The 24,168-nt window shown below is 47.4% G+C and overlaps 2 protein-coding genes and 1 non-coding gene across 3 annotated transcripts; all 3 read right to left on the bottom strand.

Moving 5' to 3' along the window:
• Positions 1-9,242: 9,242 nt before the first annotated feature.
• On the bottom strand, positions 9,243-11,003 carry FAM220A (family with sequence similarity 220 member A). Its single transcript, XM_044936233.1, has one exon. It carries the CDS (start codon positions 11,001-11,003, stop codon positions 10,236-10,238), a length of 768 nt encoding a protein of 255 aa, XP_044792168.1. The 3' UTR covers positions 9,243-10,235.
• On the bottom strand, positions 9,243-23,215 carry LOC102392890 (small integral membrane protein 10-like protein 2A). Its single transcript, XM_006044297.4, has 2 exons — positions 22,801-23,215; positions 9,243-11,080 (listed from the first exon to the last, which is right to left on the bottom strand). The coding sequence occupies exons 1-2, from the start codon at positions 22,984-22,986 to the stop codon at positions 11,060-11,062; spliced, it is 207 nt and encodes a 68-aa protein (XP_006044359.3). The 5' UTR covers positions 22,987-23,215; the 3' UTR covers positions 9,243-11,059.
• On the bottom strand, positions 11,787-11,893 carry LOC112581904. Its single transcript, XR_003106579.3, has one exon. It is a non-coding gene; the product is annotated as a U6 spliceosomal RNA (small nuclear RNA).
• Positions 23,216-24,168: the final 953 nt, after the last annotated feature.

Genomic DNA, 24,168 nt, shown 5'->3' with positions numbered 1-24,168 from the left:
TCTAGCCATCAAGCCCTTGAAAGGTGGCTATCGTTTGAGTGAGAACTGAATTTTAGATTTTATATATTTCAGTTAAAATTTAAGAATATTTCCTAATTTTCCTTGTTATGCCTTCTTAGATATGCCCATTATTTAAAAGTGGACATTTAGGAGAAGGAAACGGCAACCCACTCCAGTATTGCCTAGAGAATCCTGCGGACAGAGGAGCCTGGTGGGCTGCTGTCCATAGGGTTGCATAGAGTCAGACACAACGGAAGCGACTTAGCATGCGTGCCTTGGAGAAGGAAATGGCAACCCACTCCAGTGTTCTTGCCTGGAGAATCCCAGGGATGGAGGAGCCTGGTGGGCTGCCGTCTATGGGGTCTCAGGGAGTCGGACACGACTGAAGCGACTCAGCTGTAGCAGCAGCAGTGCCACAAAGTGAAAATATAGGTCACTAACTACAAACCACCAAAGGGTTCCATTTCCACTTAAACCAAGGTCATATACTTTGTCTGAACTTTTTTTATTTTTTGTCTTCATTCACATCTTGGTAGTTTTCCCTGCTTTCCAATCAAGTTTTTCTATGAGGGCAAAATAAATAAATAAAAGTGGACATTTAATTTCCAAATACACGGGTTTTTAAAGTATCTTTGATATGAATTTCTCACCTTGATATTAATTTCTCATTTAAATGCCTTCTTCTCTTCAATCACCCTCTGTGTTTTTTCAGTCTTGTAATTTTGAGGCTTTCAATGGCTAAGTCAAAGATCTCTCTTGGTAAATGTCACACTGCACTTGAAAATATGTGTATTTTCAAATATATTTTGGTATTAATTTCTACCATAATTGCATAGTGATGAGAGAACACAGTCTGTATGATTTCAATACCTTTAGATTATCAAATTTTTGCACTTTATGCCCTTGGATATGTTCCAGTGTCCCTAAGTTTAAAGTCTATGGGAAGCTGAATAGAATTTGTATTCTACTGCTGTGTGAAAATTGTATAAATCTTAATTATGTTGAATTGGTTCATGGTGCTTTTCAGGTCTGCTATATCCTTTCTACTTTCTTTTTTTATTTTTTATTGAAGGATAATTGCTTTTCAGAATTTTGTGGTTTTCTGTCAAACCTCAACATGAATCAGCCATAGGTATACACATATCCCCTCCCTTTTGAGACTCCCTCCCATCTCTCTCCCCATCTCACCCCTCTAGGTTGATACAGAGCCCGTTTGAGTTTCCTGGGCCAAGCAGCAAATTCCCGTTGGCTATTCTACATATGATAAATTTCTGTGTTACTCTCTCCACACATCTCACCCTCTCCTCCCCTCTCCCCATGTCCATACCTCTATTCTCTATTTCTCCATTCCTGCTCTGTAAATAAGTTCTTCAGTGCCATTTTTCTAGATTCCGTATATATGCATTAGAATACAATATTTTTCTTTCTTTCTGACTTACTTCTCTCTGTATAATAGGCTCCAGGTTCATCCACCGAACTGACTCAAAGGTGTTCTTTTTTATGGCAGAGTAATATTCCATTGTGTATATGTACCACAGCTTCTTTATCCATTCATCTGTCGATGGACATCTAGGTTGCTTCCATGTTCTAGCTATTGTAAATAGTGCTGCAATGAACAATGGGATACATGTGTCTATTTCAACTTTGGTTTCCTCAGGGTATATGCCTAGAAGTGGGATTGCCATGTCATATGGTGGTTTTATTCCAAGTTTTTTAAGGAATCTCCATATCATCTTCCATAGTGACTGTATCAATTTACGTTCCCACCAACAGTGCAAGAGCGTTCCCTTTTATCCACATCCTCTCCAGCATTTACTGTTTGTAGACTTTTTGATAATGGCCATTCTGACCTGTGTGAGGTGGTATCTCATTGTAGTTTTGATTTGCATTTCTCTAATAATGAGCGATGTTGAGTATCTTTTCATGTGTTTGTTAGCCATCTGTATAGAAATATACTTTTCTATATATTCATTCTGTTAATTTTTGAGTTTGCTATTAAAACTTCAACTAAAAATCTTAATTTATCTACTTAAAAAATTAATTGTAATATACAGTGGAACTATATGTAATCTTGTTCTGTATTTTCCAAGTCTCCTGTAAATGCATTATCATACTTTCATAATTTAAAAAATAAATACATTGAGAAAAATTTTAAGTAATCACTTGCGGTAGCCTCTACCCTATTGGATATAATGTCCATACCTTATATTCATTCAAGATCTTTTTTTTTTCTTTAATCTTGGAGCACATGTGTTTGTAGCTGTGGGATCTTCCCAGAGGAGAAATCGAACCCATGTCCCCTGCATTGGCAGGTGGGTTCTTAACCACTGGACCACCGGGGAAGTCGGTCAACTGTTTAAATCATGTCTCTGCCAGTTACTAGCTAGGTCGTCTGGCCTCCATGTCCTTGGTACTGAAATGAGAACCATGGTTCTGAAAATTGAGTGACTGTTCTGGCCGGCTGCCCCTTCGTGCTGCAGAGCTGGGAGGTCCACAAAAGGATGTTCTTAGGAGTTTGAACATTATTGTTAGTTTCTCTTTTAATAAAACATTCTCATTCTGAAACATCTTAAGAGAACCGTAAACATGGGGATGAACCATATACATAAATGTATGAGCTTCATAACATAAAGACATAAGTTTTGCAAGAAATTCAGGCCAGATTTTGGGATCTTGCAAAATCTCTGAGGAGCTTTGAATATTACGTGTCTGAATCGGGCAGGAGAGAGGGAACAATATCCAAGCAATTTTTCCCCAAGAGACCCGAACGGAAATATCTCACAAAGAGGAAGCCTGGAGTTTATTCAAACAAACTGCTTTTATTTTAATAAGTCCTAAGTGGTACTCAGAACGTTTCCAAGAAGTTAAATCACTGGTATGCTATTTATATACATCTATTATCACAATTTATCATGTTAGAAAATTCCAGTAGGTCTTTCACCAAAATGCACGAGGAGGAGCAATCATTCATTGACATTATAAAATAATAGCAGCTCCCAATACTTTAACAGATTCTGACGTTTTAAAAGTTTTTCACGATGAGCCATCAAAGAAACATAAAGCTGTGATTTCAGAAGTGAAGAAATGACTCGGATGGGGAGGCAAGTTTCCCTTCAAGGGTCTTCAAGAGGCTCTCACACGTGGACAGGGCGCAGTTGGACCTTGACCCTTCTAAAGGGGCCTGTCAGGGCTCCGCTGCTCCGGGCAGAAGAGAACATGCTGACAAAACCACCATTCTTGTTGATACGGGGTGAAAATGTGGTTTCATATTTTCATACTGAAAGTCGCTCTCCCAGAGAAAACAAAACCACTGAAATTCATTTTCTAACACGTGGACCTTCTGGTTTCAGAGCACCAGCTGTGGGTATTAAAGAGTTACAAATCTTATCACCCTCACTGAGCTTAACAAACCACAACGAACTGAACCAATGCCTGTGTTTTCACCTTCATTTTTGCTTAGGAATTTGGATAAACAAAATAACTGGGAAGAAAAAAAAAAACCTAGACCTTCCCTGAAACAACACACCCTAAGTGAACAGGTGGCTCCCTCTTGTGGCAAAACTGGACCACACATGCCCACTGTGGGGCTGGCTTTACACCCCACCCATTCATTCCCTTTGAATTAGCCAGCAGCTACACTGAAATTACCCTGAATTACTAAGATTACTAAAAACACAGAGTCTGGGTAGCGGTGCCCCACCCACTGGGACTGATTTCCGTTGTTCTGAGGGAAACAGAATGTTCTGTTGGAATTTGCCCAGAGTGAAAAAGGCCACTTAATAGTTACTTGAGGGAATTCCCTGGTGGTGGTCCAGTGGTTAAAAACCCACCTTGCAATGGCCAGGAACGTGGGTTAGATCCCTGGTCAGGGAACTAAGATCCCACATGCCATGGAGCAACTAAGCCTGTGTGCTGCACCCAATACAGCCAAATAAGTAAAATAGATATTTTAAAATAATTATTTTAGAATAATAAAAACCTCGACCTTACACAGTGGAATAGGAGATGTGAACAGTAACTGAACAATGAACCCTGCATGCCACTCACCCGGATGCAGGGACCAGAATCTGGCTCAGTCTTCTCTCCCAAAGGCACCACGAGGCTGGGAAATGAGTGTTTCCCTTACCGCTACAACCTTAAGTTCTGAGTGAACTCACACATATGTATGTTTGGACTTGCCCCATAGAGAACAGAGTAGCTGCGTGGGAACTAAGCCACTCCCCTCTTTTCTCAGATCAACCTCATAAAGGAGGTTTTTCTGAACAGACACGAGTCCTTATCAGGTCATAGAAGGGTGATGGGAGTGACAAGAAACAGTGCCACGTCCTAGCTATATCCCCTTAGCCGTTCTACAAAGAACTAGACTCTAAATATATTTATTTAGCTGCAACGGGTCTTAGTTGTAGCACGGGGAATGTCCCTGACCAGTGATCGAACCCGGGGCCCCTGCATTGGGAACTTGGAGTCTCAGCCTCTGGACCACCAGGGAAACCCAGAAGCAGACTCTTTGATGTATCTGAGAACTCAGTTGAAAAGAGGCAGCAATGTAATTGCAATGGTTAATTTCACATCACCTTGACCGGGTTAAGTGATGCCCAGATAGCTGGTAAAACATGCATTCTGGGAGTGGGAGAGTATTTCCAGAAGAGACTATTAGCAATTGAATCTGCAGGTTGAGTCAAGATCACCCTCCTCAGGGAAAAGGGAATGGCAACCCGCTCCAGTATTCTTGCCTGGGAAATCCCATGGACAGAGGAGCCTCACAGGCTACAGTCAATGGGGTCACAAGAGTCCGACACGACTTAGTGACTAGACAGCAACAGTAGCAGCAGAGACTCCTTTGCCTAGAAAAGCTTTTTGTAGTGTTTGTCTGGAGTTCCAGGTTAGAATTGGGAAAAACAGAACAACGGATGTTGGAGTCTTCAGACTGGAAAGACTTCGCAGATATTCAGACTACCTCCTTACGGAAGTCCTTATAGTGTTTTCTTGTGTACTACAAGGCGTTTGCCAACAAAGGTTGGTCTAGTCAAAGCTTTGGTTTTTCCAGTAGTCGGGTACGGATGTGAGAGTTGGACTATAAAGAAAGCTGAGCACTGAAGAATTGATGGTTTTGAACTGTGGTGTTGGAGAACTCTTGAGAGTCCCTTGGACTGCAATGAGATCCAACCAGTCAATCCTAAAGGAAATCAGTCCTGAATGTTCATTGGAAGGACTGATGCTGAAGCTGAAACTTCAGTACTTTGGCCACCTGATGCAAAGAACTGACTCACTGGAAAAGACCCTGATGCTGGGAAAGATTGAAGGTGGGAGGAGAAGGGGGTGACAGAGAATGAGATGATTGGATGGCATCACTGACTCGATGGACATGAGTTTGAGTAAACTCTGGGAGCTGGTGATGGACAGGGAAGCCTGGCGTGCTGCAGTCCATCGGGTCACAAAGAGTCGGACATGACTGAGACTGAACTGACTGATGAGGCGTTTTCATATTTCCGAGGTTGCTACAGTCTGGGTGCTTTCACTATCGCAAGACTCCTTAAAATTGAATGTGAAATTGATCTTCGTTTTCTTTTACTCTTATTAGAGCCTCAGATAAAATGCCAAATAAAAGTCAAGACTCTTTAATATGGAAAAAAAAATCACCTTCATCAATGCAGGTGGCCATCACCCAAAACGCTAGAAGTTAATAGAACAAAAAGGAGAAAGGGCGATTTTGCTCTGCTTGAGCTGAAGGGTCCCTCTTCCGCCTGTGGACAGGGGTGCCCCTGGTTCTCAGACCTTGGGACTTGGACTGGATGACGTTTGGCTTCCCCGAGTCCGCAGATGGCAGACAGTGGGGCTTCTCGGCCTCCATGATCCCGTGAGCCAATTCTTGTGATAAATATCCTCATATCTGTACCTGTAGATTCTATTGTTTCTCTGGAAAATGACTAATACAGCAATTTAAGTCAAAGGAGCACAGAGGGACTTCCCTGGTAGTCCAGTGGTTAAAACCTCACCTTCCAGTGCAAGGGGTGTGGGTTTGATCCCTGGTCAGGGCATTAATATCCCACAAGCCTCCTGGCCGAAAAACAAAAACATTAAAAAAAAAAAAAATCCAGGAGCAATACTGTAACACATCAATAAAGATTAAAAAAAAAAAAAGTCACTCTTGGGAAAAAACAAGGAGCACAGAGACTCGATGCTTTCTCCAAATTACCTTGGACAAACAGCAGTGGCCAAGTGCTTGTAATCTTAAACACAGAAGACAACCGTTAAGGAAAACAGCCTATTTCCAATTCTGAAGCAAATTACCTGTTTCTGATAGAAGCAGAATGTTTTGTAGGTAGATGAGGAAGCAAAAACAAGTCCACTTCCTTAAAAAAATTTTAAAAACCTAAAAGCATTCAAGTTAACTGCAGAATTCCACTCTGATACTGTGGCAAGGCACAGCTCCCCTATAAAAAGCCCTTGTTTTATACCTAAAACACAGGCAGAACAGCACCAGCCACGCCCGCTCCTTGAACCGCCGCTGTTTACCACAAGTCACCAGTCCTCAAAGACGCCTTCCACTCAATGGCACACGTTCGTTTCAGGAAAAAGGAAACGTAAGCCTATGAAGATGACCTTTAAGAAGCAGTCAGGCTCTTGGCAAACAAGTTTTCTAATCACATTTCAGCCATGCAGATACACAGCTCTGTGGAGTTTGCAGGGTGTGAAGTACAAATGAAAAGTGAACAGATGCTTTGTTTAAATTGGTCCAGTGCATCCAAGTTTCCATAAAATTGGGAGAAAAAAAAAGAGGTAACATTCTGGAAGCCGAGGAGAGCCAAGCAGAAGCGACCATCCTGTGACATCTTACTGAGGCCTCTAGTTTCAAATGGCTACGTTGAACGTATGGAGGGTCAATTGGCTGGGCTGTGTTTCAAAGCTTCCAGCACTGGCTGGTGTTGGAGAGCCATTTCCAGCTCTGAGTTCATATGGATGGTTTAGGAGATCCCTTCATTCTACTACTTCTCCTTAGAAAGCTTAAGAATTTTGAAGTTACCTACAGCAAAGTGCAAAGTGAATCTTAAAACACTTTTTTTTTTTGGCCATACCGAGCCACTTGTGGGATCTTAATTCCCTGTTGTTGTTTGTATCCAACTCTTACGGACCCCATGGACTGCAGCACGCCAGGCCTCCGTGTCCATCACCAACTCCCAGAGCTTATTCAAACTCATGTCCATTGAGTCGGTGACGCCATCCAACCATCTCATCCTCTGTCGAACCCTTCTCCTCCCACCTTCAATCTTTCCCAGTTTCAGGGTCTTTTCTAATGAGTCAGCTCTTCACATCAGGTGCTCAAAGATTGGAGCTTCAGCATCAGTCCCTCCAATGCATATTCAGAACTGATCTCCTTTAGGATGGACTGGTTGACTCTCCTTGCAGTCCAAGGGAGTCTTAAGGGTCTTCTCCAACACCACAGTTCAAAAGCATCAGTTCTTCAGCATTGAGCCTTCCTTATGGGCCCACGCTCACATTCATATGTGACCACTGGAAAAACCATAGCTTTGACTATATGCACCTTTTTCAGCAAAGTAATGTCTCTGTAATAAACTGTCTAGATTTGTTATAGCTTTTCTTCCAAGGAGCATCTTTTAATTTTAATTAAATTTTAATTAGTTCCCTGACCAGGGATCAAACATGGGTCCCCTGCAGTGGAAACTCAAGAGTCTTATCCACTGGACCACCAGGGAAGTCCCCACATTTCTTATTCTGCGTGAAATTACAGGAAATGGCCTATATGCGTTTTAGAATACACACACAAAGCTCCAAAATACATGTGTTGCTTCCTAGCTATAAAATCAAGTCATGTAAGAATAATTGATGTAAGCACAAGCTTCTTAATTTTTTTATTCTCTACAGGCTGGCAACTTCATAATCACTTCAAGATCTCAACATCCACTCCATGTGAAAAAGATTTCATGATTTCCAAATTTGAATAACCAAGTCCAAGATTTTGCACTATTCGCTGTTTCTAAATTTAAAGTGACTGTGCCGTCTAGTCCTTAAGAACAGAATCCATAAAGGCAAAAAAGAAGAACATGCATATAGACATCAGAACTTTTAAAACAGGCTTCCCTCAGTTTTCACTGCCAAAATGACACATTTAAAATATTTCAAATGAGGGATCCTTTTATAATTCAATCATGGAAACAACTTATTCAAGAGTATCTTATTCCTCTAATTGCTTCAAAAATAGAATGGGTTATAGAAGGCCATCCTTCACAGTCCTGAAACTTCATAGGTTTCATACGCTCCATTTATCACCACTTTTCTACCCCAGGACTTTCCACAGGAGGGCCACCTCCGGACAGACCTGGAGACAGCACAGCACAAAAAGGAAGTGTCAGCAGTGGGTGTGCACTAAAAAATAATGTAAACAAAACAGTTACTGTGAGCTTTTCCACAAAGCTTTTATAAAAACACTTACCTTATTCTGACGTAACTATACGAAAACACTTCAAGTTAATTTGTGTGTGCTAAGTCGCTTCAGCCGTGTCTGACTCTGAGACTTCATGGACCATAGCCTGCCAGGCTCCTCTGTCTATGGGATTCTCTGAGCAAGAGTACTGAGTCGGTTGCCATGCCCTCTTCAAGGGGTTCTTCCCAATCCAGGGATCAAACCCACATCACTTATGTCTCCTGCCTTGGGGGCGGATTCTTTACCACCAGCGCCACAAGTTAATTCAGTTAATGCTAAATAGGGAATTCTGAATCTGTTCTTTGCAACTGTTTGAAAATTCACATACTTGGAATTTACAAAAGAAAGACAGCTGATGTGTCATGGAAACTTCCATCTCAAAGTAGACTGAGTTTAAAACAACAAAAAAGGGGGGTGGGGTGGGGAGGGAAGAGGGATAGGGAGCGGGTGTTGACAAGAAAACCGATCCCATTCTAGAACACTGAAATGTGTCATCTCCTTCACCGCCTGTTGACGACGCTGAGGCGGAGAGTCCACAACCAGGGCTTTTTCTCTAGTCAGTCGGGTCGGTGTCCTTGTAGCCTGGCTGCAGACCACTGCTTCATAAGGGTGAGCACCCCACTCCACAAGGATCATAACACATTATTTCATTCTATCTGGACAGTTGAGTTCGAGAGTAATTTTACATTTTGCTTTTGATTCTCTGCTTCCAATCTTCTAAATCAGTGAACAACTTTTCGCAAACAAACGCAAGTATGAGGAAGGCTGCATTAATAATAAAGACGAAGGGAACCAAGACTACACACGTAAAATAAGACATTTATTATGCTAAAGAACAGGTTTTATTTTTCATTTTCCCAGAACACTAAAATAGCACACGGCATGGTAATTTAGCACGCAATATAAACTGATATATGCAATCAGTAACTCCGGAAATGGGGCGTCTTCTTTGGGCTCCTGAAAAACTTCCGCTCTTCAGTGCCTGTCATCAAATTACCAGCACACGACAAAAGGGGTCAGCGCAGAAAAAGGTTTAGTGCAGGAGACATCGAAACTCCTAGGAGCTGGAGACCTTCTGTAAGGGGAAATACTTGCTTTTTTTTTTTCCTCTATGACTGAGCTCCGGCAGACAGGCTCAAGCTCATTTTTTATTTTGGGTTAACGCTGCTAAGGTTCCTAGTTTGAGGAAAAGTTATCTAAAGGTAAAGGTAATGTTAATATTGCAACTTTCACCGTAGGGCCTCCATGTAAATTGCAAGTCAAGTGGAAGGAAAGGGGTGTGAGAAAAGATATCAGCTTTTGCTCAAATTATTCTACATAACGCAGAAATGACAACAGCTTACCATCAACTTGGCCTGGCTCAGACCAAGCCCAGCAGGGTTGACTTTTACAAATATCTACTCTCATCAGATGGTCAGAGAACAGGCTGGAGAGAGCGTGCCTGGGACGGCGGCCCTGCCGGATGGTGCTGAAGGTGAACTTAAAGCTTGCTGTTGCAGCTTTCGATTCTCGTATGACAGCTGTATAAGGCAATGTCAATAACCTCCTTGACTCGGCTTCCCAATCCTAAATGTCTTTCAAACACAGAGATTGCCTTCCGTATCAACCAGCTTTCTGTGGGCATAAGTTTCACTGACTTTAAGTCTGTCTGGTCTCACGAATCAAAGCCGGAGCTTCACTGCCGCGCCGTGTGCGTCCAGAGTTAACGCAAAAGAAAGCATTCGAGGACAGCGCTTAGTCTCACTATTTTTATTGTTCTGCCTGTACCTTAACCACGGCATAACAGATTTGCTCATTCAAAAGCTTGTGCAGCCAGTGATGCCACTGTTATCTGCAGATCATCTGAGGTACTTTTTTCCCATGAAAGCATTTTCTTGTACTCTACTCTTGGCTCTGAAAACATGGGCTCTGGATGGCCAGGGAAAAAACTTTTCATCTCATTATTCAAGAATATTAGGGGATGTGCGTGCAGCAGGATGGATCGCAGGCAAGAGGGTGCCAACGCAGAGTCCAGCTTCTCCAGGAAAGCACGGGGCGGGTCATCCTCAGAAACCCCCTTTGCCGACCCTCTCTGCCGGCCCAGCAGTCCTGACCCCCGGGACTCTCCGCCGTGGCTCCGTCCTCTGTGGCCGCCAGTGGCCCTGGGCACTGCCCGCGGCCAGTCCGTGCCAGGAGCCTCCCCGACGCCACGGGCCGGCCCCACACCCCGCTCCCCTGCAGGAGCCGAGGACAGACCCGCAGGGTTGGTCTGCGCAGCCGCTGAGGCTGAATTTCTTCCTACTGCTTCTTGCCACCGTGGAAGCGCTTCGAGGCCACTGCGAAGCAAGGGGCTGGTGCCACGCGGGTCATGCTTTGTTTCCAGAGATGACTCCTCCTTTCCTGGATCTCCCCGGGCATCGGCCGCAGGCCTCCTCACCCAGGAAGCGGCATCTGCTGGTCCAGGGCTCGCCTCCTGCCTTCTCTCGCTCCACAGTTCTCTGCACGAGGCTCTGTTCGAGGCGGCGCCCGCTCCCTGCTCCTCTGTGAGGCGGGTGCGGAGAGGCCTGTGTCCGTCCCTCATGCTGTGTCTCTGACACCCTGAGCCCCAGGACACGCCTGTCAGTCCGCGGAAGTCCTTCAGTGGATCTCAATATGAACCTGGAAAAGACCAACAAATTACAGGGTAATAATGAAGACGGGGTCTCGGGAGAGTCCACACACACCAGGTATTTCCCAGCAAATACGAAGGTCTCTTTGACAGTCTCCGGTGCCAAGGATTCCCACACTGTGATAGAAAACAGGATGTCAACCTATCAATTAGAAATCACACAAAAAAAGAACAGTACTTGATTAATGCAGTATTTCCTAAAAATACTTAAATATGCACTGAGGCTCTGCACTTTTCATGGCAATGTAGTTATTTCTGCAGGTTCAATAAAAAGTGGCTCCCTTTAACCAGGATAAAGTAGATGACTCAATCAAGCAACCAAGGCCTTACCCAGAGTGTCCTATTTGAGGATGATACTCAGTGACTCAGGCAGGGCAAGCCACTTTCAAGGAATCATGGGCAACTTCACTTACATTGTTGTTGAGTTGCTAAGTCATGTCTGACTCTTTGGGACCCCATGGACTACATATAGCCCACCAGACTCCTCTGTCCATGGATCTTCCCCACCCAGGGACTGAACCGACATCTTCTGTGTCAGCAGGCAGATTCTTTACGGCTGAGCCACCGGGGAACCTCATGTCTCCTTGGGGCATAATCTATTCAAGGATGACTATTATTCTATATAACACTGACACAAATACATCTGGCAGCTTAAAGCTATATGCAAATATAAGGTGCAATTATTTTATTTTATTTTTAAATATGGAATGCTTCACGAATTTGCGTGTCATCCTTGCGCAGGGGCCATGCTAATCTTCTCTGTATCGTTCCAATTTTAGTATATGTGCTGCCGAAGCGAGCACCAACTATTTTTTTATATTTTGAATATTTATTTGGCTGCGCCAGATCTTCAGTTGTGGTGTGTGAGACCTAGTTCCCTCCCGCTGGGAGGGTGGAGTCCTCGCCACTGGACCATCAGGGATGTCCCCAGTTCTTTTTTTTTGTTAAATTGCTATACAACTGACATAAAATATATTAGTTTCAGTCGTTCAGTTCAGTTCAGTCACTCAGTCGTGTCCGACTCTTTGCGACCCCATGAATCGCAGCACGCCAGGCCTCCCTGTCCATCACCAACTCCCGGAGTTCACCCAAACTCACATCCATTGAGTTGGTGATGCCATCCAGCCATCTCATCCTCTGTCATCCCCTTCTCCTCCTGCCCCCAATCACTCCTAGCATCAGGGTCTTTTCCAATGAGTCAACACTTCACGTGAGGTAGCCAAAGTATTGGAGTTTCAGCTTCAGCCTCAGTCCTTCCAATGAACACCCAGAACTGATCTCCTTTAGGATGGACTGGTTGGATCTCCTTGCAGTCCAAGGGACTCTCAAGAGTCTTCTCCAGCACCACAGTTCAAAAGCATCAATTCTTAGGCGCTCAGCTTTCTTCACAGTCCAACTCTCACATCCATACATGATCACTGGAAAAACCATAGCCTTGACTAGACAGACCTTTGTTGGCAAAGTAATGTCTCTGCTTTTTGATATGCTGTCCGGGTTCATACAATCTAGTAATTCAATGCTCGTACATATCGCTACAAGAAGTCACCGCCACAGCTGGCGGTGCAAAGCACAGCCAACACTCTCACGGTTCACCAAGGCAAGCCTAACTCTCGCAAATTAACTCTCCAAAGCATGTTCTTTTAAACCTTACATTTAATTTTACTGATCTAAATGTATTAAAAATGACCATTTTCCTGAAATGGAAGCATTCCTAAATATATTTTAATACATATTAGAACAGTTTTGTTTTTTAATTCTTAAGAAAAATAGGTCATTTAATATGGGCCAACTCTCAGGAAAATTGGCTTCTAACTACTTTCATTATGTCCTTATAGGATAACTCAGTACAGTTCAGAAAGGTGAAATGTTGTCAGAATTCTTACAATATTTTAAATAAGATACCCTTAATGTAATCATACCTTCGATAATGACAAAGTAATCATACACTCAACCCTGAATATTTAATGGAAGGACTGATGCTGAAGCTGAAGCTTCAATATTTTGGCCACCTTATGTGAAGAGCCAACTCACTGGAAAAGACCCTGAAGCTGGGAAAGACTGACGGCAGGAGAAGGGGCGGACAGAGGATGAGATGGTTGGATGGCATCATCAACTCAATGGACATGAATCTGAGCAAACTCCGGGGAACAGAGGAGCGTGGTGTGCTCCAGTCCACGGGGTGGGCAAGACTGGGACACAGCTTAGCGACTGAACAACAGTAACAAATAGTGAGAGCGTGTGGATCACAATAAACTGTGGAAAATTCTGAAAGAGATGGGAATACCCGACCACCTGATCTGCCTCTTGAGAAATTTGTATGCAGGTCAGGAAGCAACAGTTAGAACTGGACATGGAACAACAGACTGGTTCCAAATAGGAAAAGGAGTACGTCAAGGCTGTATATTGTCACCCTGCTTATTTAACTTCTATGCAGAGTACATCATGAGAAACGCTGGACTGGAAGAAGCACAAGCTGGAATCAAGATTGCCGGGAGAAATATCAATAACCTCAGATATGCAGATGACACCACCCTTATGGCAGAAAGTAAAGAGGAACTCAAAAGCCTCTTGATGAAAGTGAAAGTGGAGAATGAAAAAGTTGGCTTAAAGCTCAACATTCAGAAAATGAAGATCATGGCATCCGGTCCCACCACTTCATGGGAAATAGATGGGCAAACAGTGGAAACAGTGTCAGACTTTATTTTTCTGGGCTCCAAAATCACTACAGATGGTGACTGCAGGCATGAAATTAAAAGACGCTTACTCCTTGGAAGGAAAGTTATGACCAACCTAGATAGCATATTCAAAAGCAGAGACATTACTTTACCAACAAAGGTTCGTCTAGTCAAGGCTATGGTTTTTCCTGTAGTCATGTATGGATGTGAGAGTTGGACTGTGAAGAAGGTTGAACACTGGAGAATTGATGCTTTTGAACTGTGGTGTTGGAGAAGACTCTTGAGAGTCCCTTGGACTGCAAGGAGATCCAACCAGTCCATTCTGAAGGAGATCAGCCCTGGGATTTCTTTGGAAGGACTGATGCTAAAGCTGAAACTCCAGTACTTTGGCCGCCTCATGCGAAGAGTTGACTCATTGGAAAAGACTCTGATGCTGGGAAGGATTGGGGGCAGGAGGAGAAGGGGACGACAGAGGATGAGATGGCTGGATGGCATCACTGACTCGATGGACGTGAGTCTGAGTGAACTCTGGGAGTTGGTGATGGACAGGGAGGCCTGGCGTGCTGCGATTCATGGGATCGCAAAGAGTCAGACACGACTGAGCGACTGATCTGATCTGAAGCTGCTTACTCAAGATCTAGCGCTTCAGTAAATTCAGTGATAAACTATGTATTCAATTCTTTACAAAAAGACTTCAGTAGGTGAGTTAAAACACTTTTGGCTCTGAGCCCTCAACCAGATGACTTTTGATATTAGATGGTTACACACATTACTTATATATTGAGAGCCAGAAGTAACTTTCAAGTAATTTCTAAGCAGAGTCATCCATGCAGCGGTTTTTGTGGTTTACTCTCACTGTACTGTACACGTATTGGCACACTGTATCTTGCCAAATAAAGCACGCACTATTACACAATGAACCGTCCTCGGCCCAGCTATCATCTCCCACCCCTCAACCCCCAGATCTACAAAATAATAAGCAGCAGAAATTACGGCAAACTGACATATCCACAAACACTGAGACCCCTTCCCCCTAAATGAGGGAAGTCTATTCTGAAATTCTAGACAGTGTGATTCAGGACTTTCCTAGTGGTTCAGGGGTTAAGAATCCGCCTGCCAATGAAGGGGACACAGGTTTGATTCCTGGTCTGGACGTTCCCACGTGGAGCAGGGAGCTAGGTCCATGTGCCACAGTGAAGACCCAGCACCGCCAAAATTAAATTTAAAAAAATAAATAAAAACACAGTATGGGGCAAGAAAAACAAAGTGCAGGGCTGAGCTTACTCCTCACCTCCCTCACCAGTGCCTGCCCCCTATCCCCCCAGAAACAGACAACCATTGAATAGGGAACCACAGCGGCCGTGGGGGCGAGGTGTGGAGGAAACTGGCAGACAGGAGAAACCCGGTCCACAAGCATCCCCGCCAGGGAGGCTGGCGCCCTGCTGGGCGCCAGCAGGCCTGACCCGATTCGCAGCTGCACCCTCTGGTGCGGTCACCTTAACCTCCCCAACCTGCACTATTAATGGCTTCAGGGACGTGATGGTCTGGATACCATTGCTCTGGAAACTAAAAATACCCCCGCCTCTGTGCTGCTGCCAGCCAGCCGGCAAGGCTATCCCCGAAGGGGGCTGGGGGCTGGGGCACAGCTGAATGCAGGGCGGCTGCTCAGCTGGATGACCACCAGCGTGGAGGGGGACCTGCCTGGTGATGCCTCATGCCACCTGGCTTCACGGCTGGTTTTTTAATTGAAGTACAGCTGACTTAGAATATTATGCACAGCACAGCGACTCAGTGTTTTTACACACCATACTCTAATCAAAGTTACTACAGGAGGTGGCTATACGACATATCCTGTTGCTTACCTGTTTTACACATGGTAGTCTGAACCTGCTAATCCTATGGCCCTAATCCGCCCTCCCCACTTCGGTACCCAATGGTCTGTCTCTGCCTGGCACGAGCATTCGCTTGTGCTGTTTTCCGATTCCACCTCGGAGTGACACCGCCCACTCCCAGCCCACTCCCAGCTCTCGGAGGCAGCGTCAGCTGACCTGCCCGCTGCTGAGCTCACCATGAAAGCATCTGAGACAAACTGCCCTGCTGGCCACACTGCTCAGAGGACAAGCAAGAGGAAGGGCACTCTGTGCCGCCCCCAAGCACCAGCGCACAGAGTCGGGCACACGGACCCAGTCCCTGCTGCGAACCACGCAGCGCATCCACGCCATCCCCGCGCGCTAGCCACCACCCAGAGGCTCCAGGGTGTGCCCACCCGGCCAGGCATGAGGCAGAAGGGTGGGCCGAGCAAGGCGGCGCCTGCTGTCCTGCATGAGGACGCTTCGGCTGGATGTAGCCAGCGTGTTCTGTGGCCACAGCCCGGGGCAGCCGAGAAACAGCGGCTATGAGCATCGCCATCAGCAAGCGCGTCAGGGGAAGGACTCCCTGGTGGTCCAGTGACTAAGACTCCATGCTCCAAATTCAGGGCACCCGGGTTCGATCCTGAGTCAGGGAACTAGATCCTGCCTGCCACAACTAAGAGTTCGCATGCCACAACTAAGACTGGGGGCAGTCAAAATTAGCTCATTTTTTTTAAAAAGCATGTCAGAGGGAACCAGTAACAAAACACAACTGAGGGAGTCTGTCAAGCAGAGGCCAGAGAAGCGACCCCTGAATGACCCAAAGTGGCCCAAGCGTGGACAGACGTGCAGGTCCAGGAGGGAGTGGCCGCAGGCTGGGAGCCGTCAGAGAGCCCGACACCGCCCGAGGAGGTACCCGGCACACTGACCGCCGAGCAGGGCGAGCTGGCGAGGACTTCCAAGACTCGTTACTAATGACTGTAACCTTTCCTAGGGAATTCCACACCTGCGGCGTTTTCTGCACAGAGTCAATCAGCAAGTGTTCACCGAGCCCCTAAGCTAGGCCAGTGCTGTTCTGAGCACAGGGATGGGGACAGCGCACCAAGCAGATAAAGAAGGATCCGTCCTCCGGAGGCTTGCTTTCCACTGAACGTAGGGACAAGGGCAAAACGCACAGGCACAAGCTTCCTTGTGGCAGGTAGAGACAGGTCAGTTTGCATCAATACCGTACACCTTATGCCAGGATAAACTCCAACGTTTTATGTGTAAAAGCAAAATGTGATGTATTAGTACCAGAGTAAATTACAAGTGAATTCCTTGTATCTTTAGAGTTGGGAGGGCCTTTCTAACTAGGACAAAACCCAAAAGTCAGCAAAATGAAAAACATGGTAACTGGAAAATGTTTTCAACTCTTATCAACACACAACTCTTATTTGACAAAGCTTCAAGAAACCCACCAACAACCCACCAGAAAAACGGGCAAAGAACAGATACAGTTCACACAAAAAGAGGTGCAAACAAGCACTTCTCTCACACCACCTCGTCCTTTAAGGCAGGCAAGCCTGTTGGCGCAAATGCCAAGATATGCCCACAATGCAACCTCCTCCAGGGCTTCCCTGGCATCACCGTGATGGATCACCAACACTCCTCTCTCCTACTCATCTGAGGGTCTCCCTGCTCCCCCCTCCACTCTCATCAGGAAGTAAGAGTGATTTTTTTTTAACTGGTTGAACACAAAGTTACCACACGACCCAGCAGTTCCAACCCTAGGCATATAACCAAGAGAAATGAAAACGTATGTCCAGGACTTCTCTAGTGGTCCAGTGTCTGGAGTCTGCTTGCCAATGCATGTGGCAGGGGGACATGGGTTCAACCCCTGGTCCTGGAAGATTCCACATGCCTCGAAGCAACCAGGCCCGTGCTCCACAGCTTCGGAGCACAAAAGCCCTGGAGCGCAAGCTTGGCAACAGGTAAAGCCCCTGCAATGAGAAGCCTGGGCGCTGCAACTAGAGAGGAGCCCTCACAGCAGCGGAGACCCAGCTCAGCCCAAAAAAAGGACAGACAGAAACGTTACAGCAACTGAACACTGCCACTACAACCAAGAGCATAATCTCCCGTCTGCTACTTCTTTTAAACCTGCAGTAAAATACACATAAAGGCTACCGTCCATCACCACCACACGGCTCTGGGACGTTTTCATCCAAACGAGAAGCATCTTCATTCAACAACTCCCGTTCCCCCTCCTCCAGCCCCTGGCCACCACCTTCTATGTTCTGCCTCTTTGAATGGCGTCCCTTAAGTCCATCCAAGTTGTAGCAGGTGTGAGAACTTCATTCCTTTTCAAAGCTGAGTAAGAGTCCACTGAAGGTACACGCGTCTGTCTGTCCTCTCATGTGCTGACGGATGCCTGAATCATCCACAGTGCTGCCGGGAACACTGGGGCACAAGCGCCTGCGTCCCTGCCTTCAGATCTCTGCGGTGTGCGCCTACAGTGAAACCACTGAACCATACAGCGATCCTGTACTCAACTTTTTGAGGACCTGCTAAACTGCTTCCCAAGACCACCTGACCTACCTCCTGAAAAACCTGTATGCAAGTCAAGACGCATCAGTTAGAACTGGACATGGAACAGACTGGTTCCAAATTGGGTAAGGAGTACGTCAAGACTGTCTATTGTCACCCTGCTTATTTAACTTATACGCAGAGTACATCATGAGAAACGCTGGGCTGGAAGAAGCACAAGCTGGAATCAAGATTGTGGGGAGAAATATCAATAACCTCAGATATGGAGACGACACCACCCTTATGGCAGAAAGTGAAGAGGAACTAAAAGGCCTCTTGATGAAAGTGAAAGAGGAGAGCGAAAAAGTTGGCTTAAAACTCAATATTCAGAAAACTAAGATCACGGCACCTGGTCCCATCACTTCATGGCAAATAGCTGGGGAAACAATGGAAACAGTGACAAGACTTTTATTTTGGGGGGTTCCAATATCACTGCAGATGGTAACTGCAGTCATGAAATTAAAAGATGCTTGCTCCCTGGAAGAAAAGCTATGACCAACCTAGACAGCATATTAAAAAGCAGAGATATTACTTTACCAACAAAGGTCCATCTAGTCAAAGCTATGGTTTTTCCAGTGGTCACGTATGGATGTGAGAGTTGGACTATAAAATAAAGAAAGCTGAGCACCAAAGAATTGATGCTTTTGAACTGTGGTGTTGGAGAAGACTCTTGAGAATGCCTTGGACTGTAAGTAGATCCAACCAGTCAATCCTAGGGGAAATCAGTCCTGAATATTCACTGGAAGGACTGATGCAGAAGCTGAAACTCCAATACTTTGGTCACCTACTGTGAAGAACTGACTCACTGGAAAACACTGATGCTGGGAAAGATTGAAGGCGGGAGGAGAAGACGACAGAGGATGAGATGGTTGGATGGCATCACTGACGCGATGAACATGAGTTTAAGTAAACTCTGGGAGTTGGTGATGAACAGGGAGGCCTGGCGTGCCGCGGTCCATGGGGTTGCAAACTGTCGGACACGACTGAGCGACTGAACTGAAACTGCTTCCCACAGCAACCGCACCCCCTTCCATTCCTCCCAGCAGTGTACAGGGGTCTAATTTCTCCACATCCTCACTGTCCCCTCCCTGCAGAAGAGCCAGTCTCAGTGTGACTCTGACTTGCAGTTTCCCAATTTTTCTCCCCCAGCACTGGGTTTTATTGCCTCCCTGGCAGAAGAGAGGCCTCCTGGGGGCAGGGCCAGGTCAGGCAAGGGCTGGGCACGGGAAGCTTCTCAGCCTGTGTAGCTGGGCTCAGATTTGGAGCCGGAGCAGTGAGTAGAAAGGCTCCTGGGGACTAAGCCTGGCGTGGGGGTCCCCAGGTCCAGGTGAGGAGATTTTGCCAGTGACAGACGAGCAGTCACTTGCCCTCCAGGCCCAAAAGTGTCCCTGGGACAGGACGGGAGGAGATGGGGGGAGACAGCAGGAGCCGTGAGTCTCAGGGAGAGAAGGTGGCCCGCATGGGTCTGTGAGGGCCCAGAAGCAGGGGGACACCACATTCGCATCCTGCAGGGCTGGGACGGGAAGCAGAGCCTGGCCACCAGGGCCCCTTCTCTGGGCGTCCCACGGGGCCACAAGGCTCAAGCGCACAGCCTGGGGCTCGGGGCTCAGAGGTCACTGCAACCACTTCTCAGGTCCTCACCGTGGCCGGTGGCCTGGCTGCCCACAAACACGTTCCAACTGCCCATCTTTTCCTGGGTTTACTTGCCATTGGTGTATCTTCTTTGGAGAAATGTCTGTTCAAGCCCTTTGCCCATGTTTGAATTGGGTGGTTGTTGCCGAGTTCTTCACATGTTTTGAAGATTAATCCTTGTCAGATATACAGTTTGCAAATACAGGTGACCCTTGAGCAATGCAGGGGCTGGCGTGTCAACACTCCACAATGGAAAAATCCTCACACGGTTCTCAGGCAGCCCTCCCTCAAAGCACCTAGGGACCACCTTCTCTGCACCTCCCCACCCCCACGCACACCTGAAATGGCCAAATAAACCCCGCACTCTACAGCCAGAGTGTTCAGCTTCCACGGTTCTCTAAAGCTGTGCTGCCTGTGGACGACGACCCGACGGCTCATCCGGCAAGCCACCCGTGGGGCCGGTGTCCCCGGCTCTCCGTTCTGCCCGCGCTACACATCCCAGAGCCAACCTCCCGCCTCCACAGAGCGCTGGCCCTCAATCACGACAGTGCAAACGCCTCGTTAGGAAATCTGTATCTGAGTGACCTTTCCAGAGCTTCCCCTACTGGCCTACAAGCAACTGGGAGATGTGGAAACCCTCATCATCATAGCAGGAATGCAGTCCTTCACTCCTTATTGATATGAAGCAAGCCTCAGCACTCTTGCAGTGACAACAGCGGCTGAAGACCAGGTCGATTTGGTCCCAAAGACCCTTCTCAAAGGAGAAGCCAGGAGTGAGAGCGTCCTGGAGTTCTAAGAGCCAGGGAGGAGTGCTCAGGTGGCAACAACAACAAATGCAAATGCCCAGGGGCAGGAAGAGGCTTGGCGCCTGCAGAGAGGAGACAGGAAAACAGAGCAAGCAAGGAACGAGCCAGGGAGATGTCAGCAAGGTGGACAGAAGTCAAATCTACAGGACAGAAACATGTGAACTGCATTCCACGGGCAGTGGGAAGCAGTTTGGGTTTCTTTTTTTTTTCCTCGTAAGGAATGACACAATCTGATTTATACTTTTAAAAGACGTCTCCAAGGGCCCTGGGGAGAAAAGATAGAGGCACCTTGGCAGCTTGGACTAGAGGGGTGGTCAAAAGTAACTAAGTGGACATATCAGAAAGGTGAGGTTTTATGGTACACCACTGGCTATTTTCAACATCTTGTTGATTTTCTCTTACTTGTGACTACGTGCTAAGTGTGTGCTAAGTCACTTCAGTCGTGTCCAACTCTTTGTGACCCTACGGACTGCAGCCCCTCCTGGCAAGAATACTGGAGGGGGCTGCCATCTCCTCCTCCAGGGGATCTTCCCACCCTCATCCCTTAATGTCCCCTGCGTTGGAAAGCAGGTTCCTTACCACTTAGTGCCACCCAGGAAGCCTGCAAATTATACAAGTAACCCCGGAACGAAAGTCTCCAAAGTGGAGCTTGAGGGTCAGATAGAGCCTCCTGACACATTCTGCTTTGCCCACAAAGGTGATTTTTTGTTGCGATGATATTTAAAAATTAGGATTTCCACTTTCTCTTGGAAATGGCTGCCTCTGGCACACAGCAGTTGGCTGGTGACAACAGGCTGGAGCACAGGCTTTCTGGCTGATTTCTGTCCCCACTCCCAGCACCTTCTTTGCTCATTGCTACAACCTACTGGAAACCTGAGTTTCTGACTCCTTTGGCACCACTTAAGGATGCTACAAGCCCCTGTTCACACAAAAGAATCTCGATTTGGACCCTGAAATAGAGAGGCAGGTTCATCCCAACTCACCTTAACTCAATTTCGGTCAATAAGGGGTTTTACACCACCAGTGAGAGGCTTTGAGACAATTATATTCTGATACTGCCTGCCAATGCAATAGACATAGAGACTTTCAGTCCCTGGGTCGGGAAGATTCCCTGGAGGAGGGCAAGGCAACCCACTCCAGTATTCTTGCCTGGAGAACCCCATGCACAGAGGAGCCTGGTGGGCTACAGTCCATGGGGTCCCAAAGAGTCAGACACGACTGAAGTTAGCACACAGGCACAGTCAAACCAAAGGGAAAAAAGAAAGCACCTGCCCCGCCCACGTCAATTCCGCGCAGTCCTGCTCAGGCTTCCCCTAAGTACTGTCAGACCCTAAGCTCTTGGGGAACAGGGACCTGTTCATCAGAGCCTTAGGCGGCACACAGCAGACCCTCCACAATGTGTAAATGGAAGCCAAGAGATGCTCAGCACTTGGCCATCTATGACCCACTCGGGAAGGAATCATTCTCAATTTGACGGTTTTCCATTCCGCCAGAACAAGGCATCTGGAATTTGCGGGAGGTAGAAATGTCAATCCCTGATGGCAGAGATGATCTCCAGGGTGCTGGGTGTGTGTGGGTGTGTGTACTATTTCACATCTGAACTGTTTCAGGCCTCTGAACCTTTGCCTCTCTACGTCTTTACACCTCGTTTTTTCCTCATCACCACCCCCACTCCTTTCACCACCACCACCTTCCACCCCGGGCCAGGATAAACATGGATACCTCTATCAGAACATCGATTAACATCAATTAATTTACCTTAAGCTTGCATCGCTTTGAAAGCTTCATAAAGTTTGGGAACTAGAAAAGGCAACGATAAACGCACTCCCCGCCCCCGCATCCCCAATCAGTCATTGTCACAGTTTCCTCTTCAGGGCCAGGGGCCTTCCGAGCCCGTGAGCCCGCTGGAGGACCGTACTCGAGGCCTGCCGCTCCACGCCCCCACCCCACCCCGCCTCTTCTGCGAAAACAGGGTCAACAATGACCTCTGCGGGGATTTTCTCCCGCGGGGCTGCGGGAGAAAGGCGCGGTGCTGAGCCATACACTCGGCATCCAGCCTGGCACCTTCCGGCGGCATCTTCGCGGCCTGGGCGAGGGTGGGCCGGGCCGCGCGAGGCGGACCGGCGCTCGGGGACGATCCGGGGCGGGGGGAAGGCAGGGGGTTGGGCGGGCGCGCCTCACCCACCTGCAGACGGACGTTGAGCATCATGGAAGCCACGATGTAGAGGTAGGGGAAGTTGATACGCAAGCGCCAGGCCAGGTCGAAGAAGATGAGCAGCGTGCGGGTCAACCCCTTGCAGAAGACCCCATAAGAGCGGGCGGCGGCCGAGCGCGATAGCCGGACAGCCAGGCCCGACAGAGCCGCCGCCATATAGACCGGCGCCCGCCGCCGCCGCCGGCCCGCCGCGCACCGACCGGCCGCTGGACCCGGGCCGCCGGGCGCGCCGAAGCCCGGCCGCCCGCCCTCTCGGCGCCGCGACGCCCCCGAGCCTCCGCCCCGGCCGCTGGCCCGCTGAGGGAGCGAAGGAGGCGGCGGCGAGGCCGGCGGGCGGGCGGGCCGCGGGGAGGGGAGTCGGCGCGTCACGCTCCCGGGAAGCGCCTCAGCGAGCCGGCGCCCGGTCCCAGCCCGGCTGCGCGACCTGACGTCACAATGCCGGCGCCGAGCCGGCGTCTGTGGCCCCGCCCCTTAGGCCCCGCCCCTGCCCCGCCCCCGTTCACCTTGCCCCAGGTGAGAAGCGCATGCGTGGGCTAGGTGGCGCGAAGAGGCCGGGTGATGCGTTGTGTTCTTCCGCCCCCTAGTGGTAAGCCAGAAAATAAAAACACAGGGAGGTGCTGAACAGTGGGTTTAAGGTGAATGGGCTTAGCGCTGCCGAACGTTCAACAGTTATTAAAATAGTCAAGTTTTGTGTTATGCTTGTCTTACCACAGTGAAAAAAAGAAACAAAATAGTTTCTTGGGGCCAAACAGGGAGAACTTACTCCTCAGGTGGATTACAGTGTCAACTCATATATTGATAGTTCGGTCTTTTAATAATCATATTAATTACGAAGCCTCTAATTGTAAAACGGTTTCCCTGGTGGCTCAGACGGTAAAGTATCTGCCTGCAACGCAGGAGACCCGGGTTGGATCCCTGCGTCCAAAAGATTCCCTGGAGGAGGGCATGGCAACCCACTCCAGTATTCTTGCCTGGAGAATTTCACAGACAGAAGAGCCTGGCGGGCTACAGTCCATGGGGTCGCAAAGAGTCGCACACGACTGAGCGACTTTCACTGATGTAAAAAGTAAAAATGTTCAAACTTTCAAAACTTACAGTGTTCTGAGGTTTTGAGGGGATTTTTTTTGACAGTGAGTTTTTACATTCCTAGTTAAGCATATAGGTTTCTATTAAACATTTGTAGGGCTTTGAAGGTAAATACCTTCTCAGATCAGACAGTATTTCATGTCATTACTTATGCCCACCCAAGAAAAAGTCTGGGAATTTGGTATAGGTGGGAAAAATGTATAATTAGTTAAATGAAAAGCAAGGCTTAAGTCCTTTAAGAAAGCCACAGTA

Source organism: Bubalus bubalis, chromosome 24 (genome assembly GCF_019923935.1).
Source record: "Bubalus bubalis isolate 160015118507 breed Murrah chromosome 24, NDDB_SH_1, whole genome shotgun sequence".
Taxonomy (NCBI): Eukaryota; Metazoa; Chordata; class Mammalia; order Artiodactyla; family Bovidae; genus Bubalus; species Bubalus bubalis.
The sequence above is the reverse complement of the archived record's forward strand: the minus strand, read 5'-3'. Positions and strand labels throughout refer to the sequence as shown.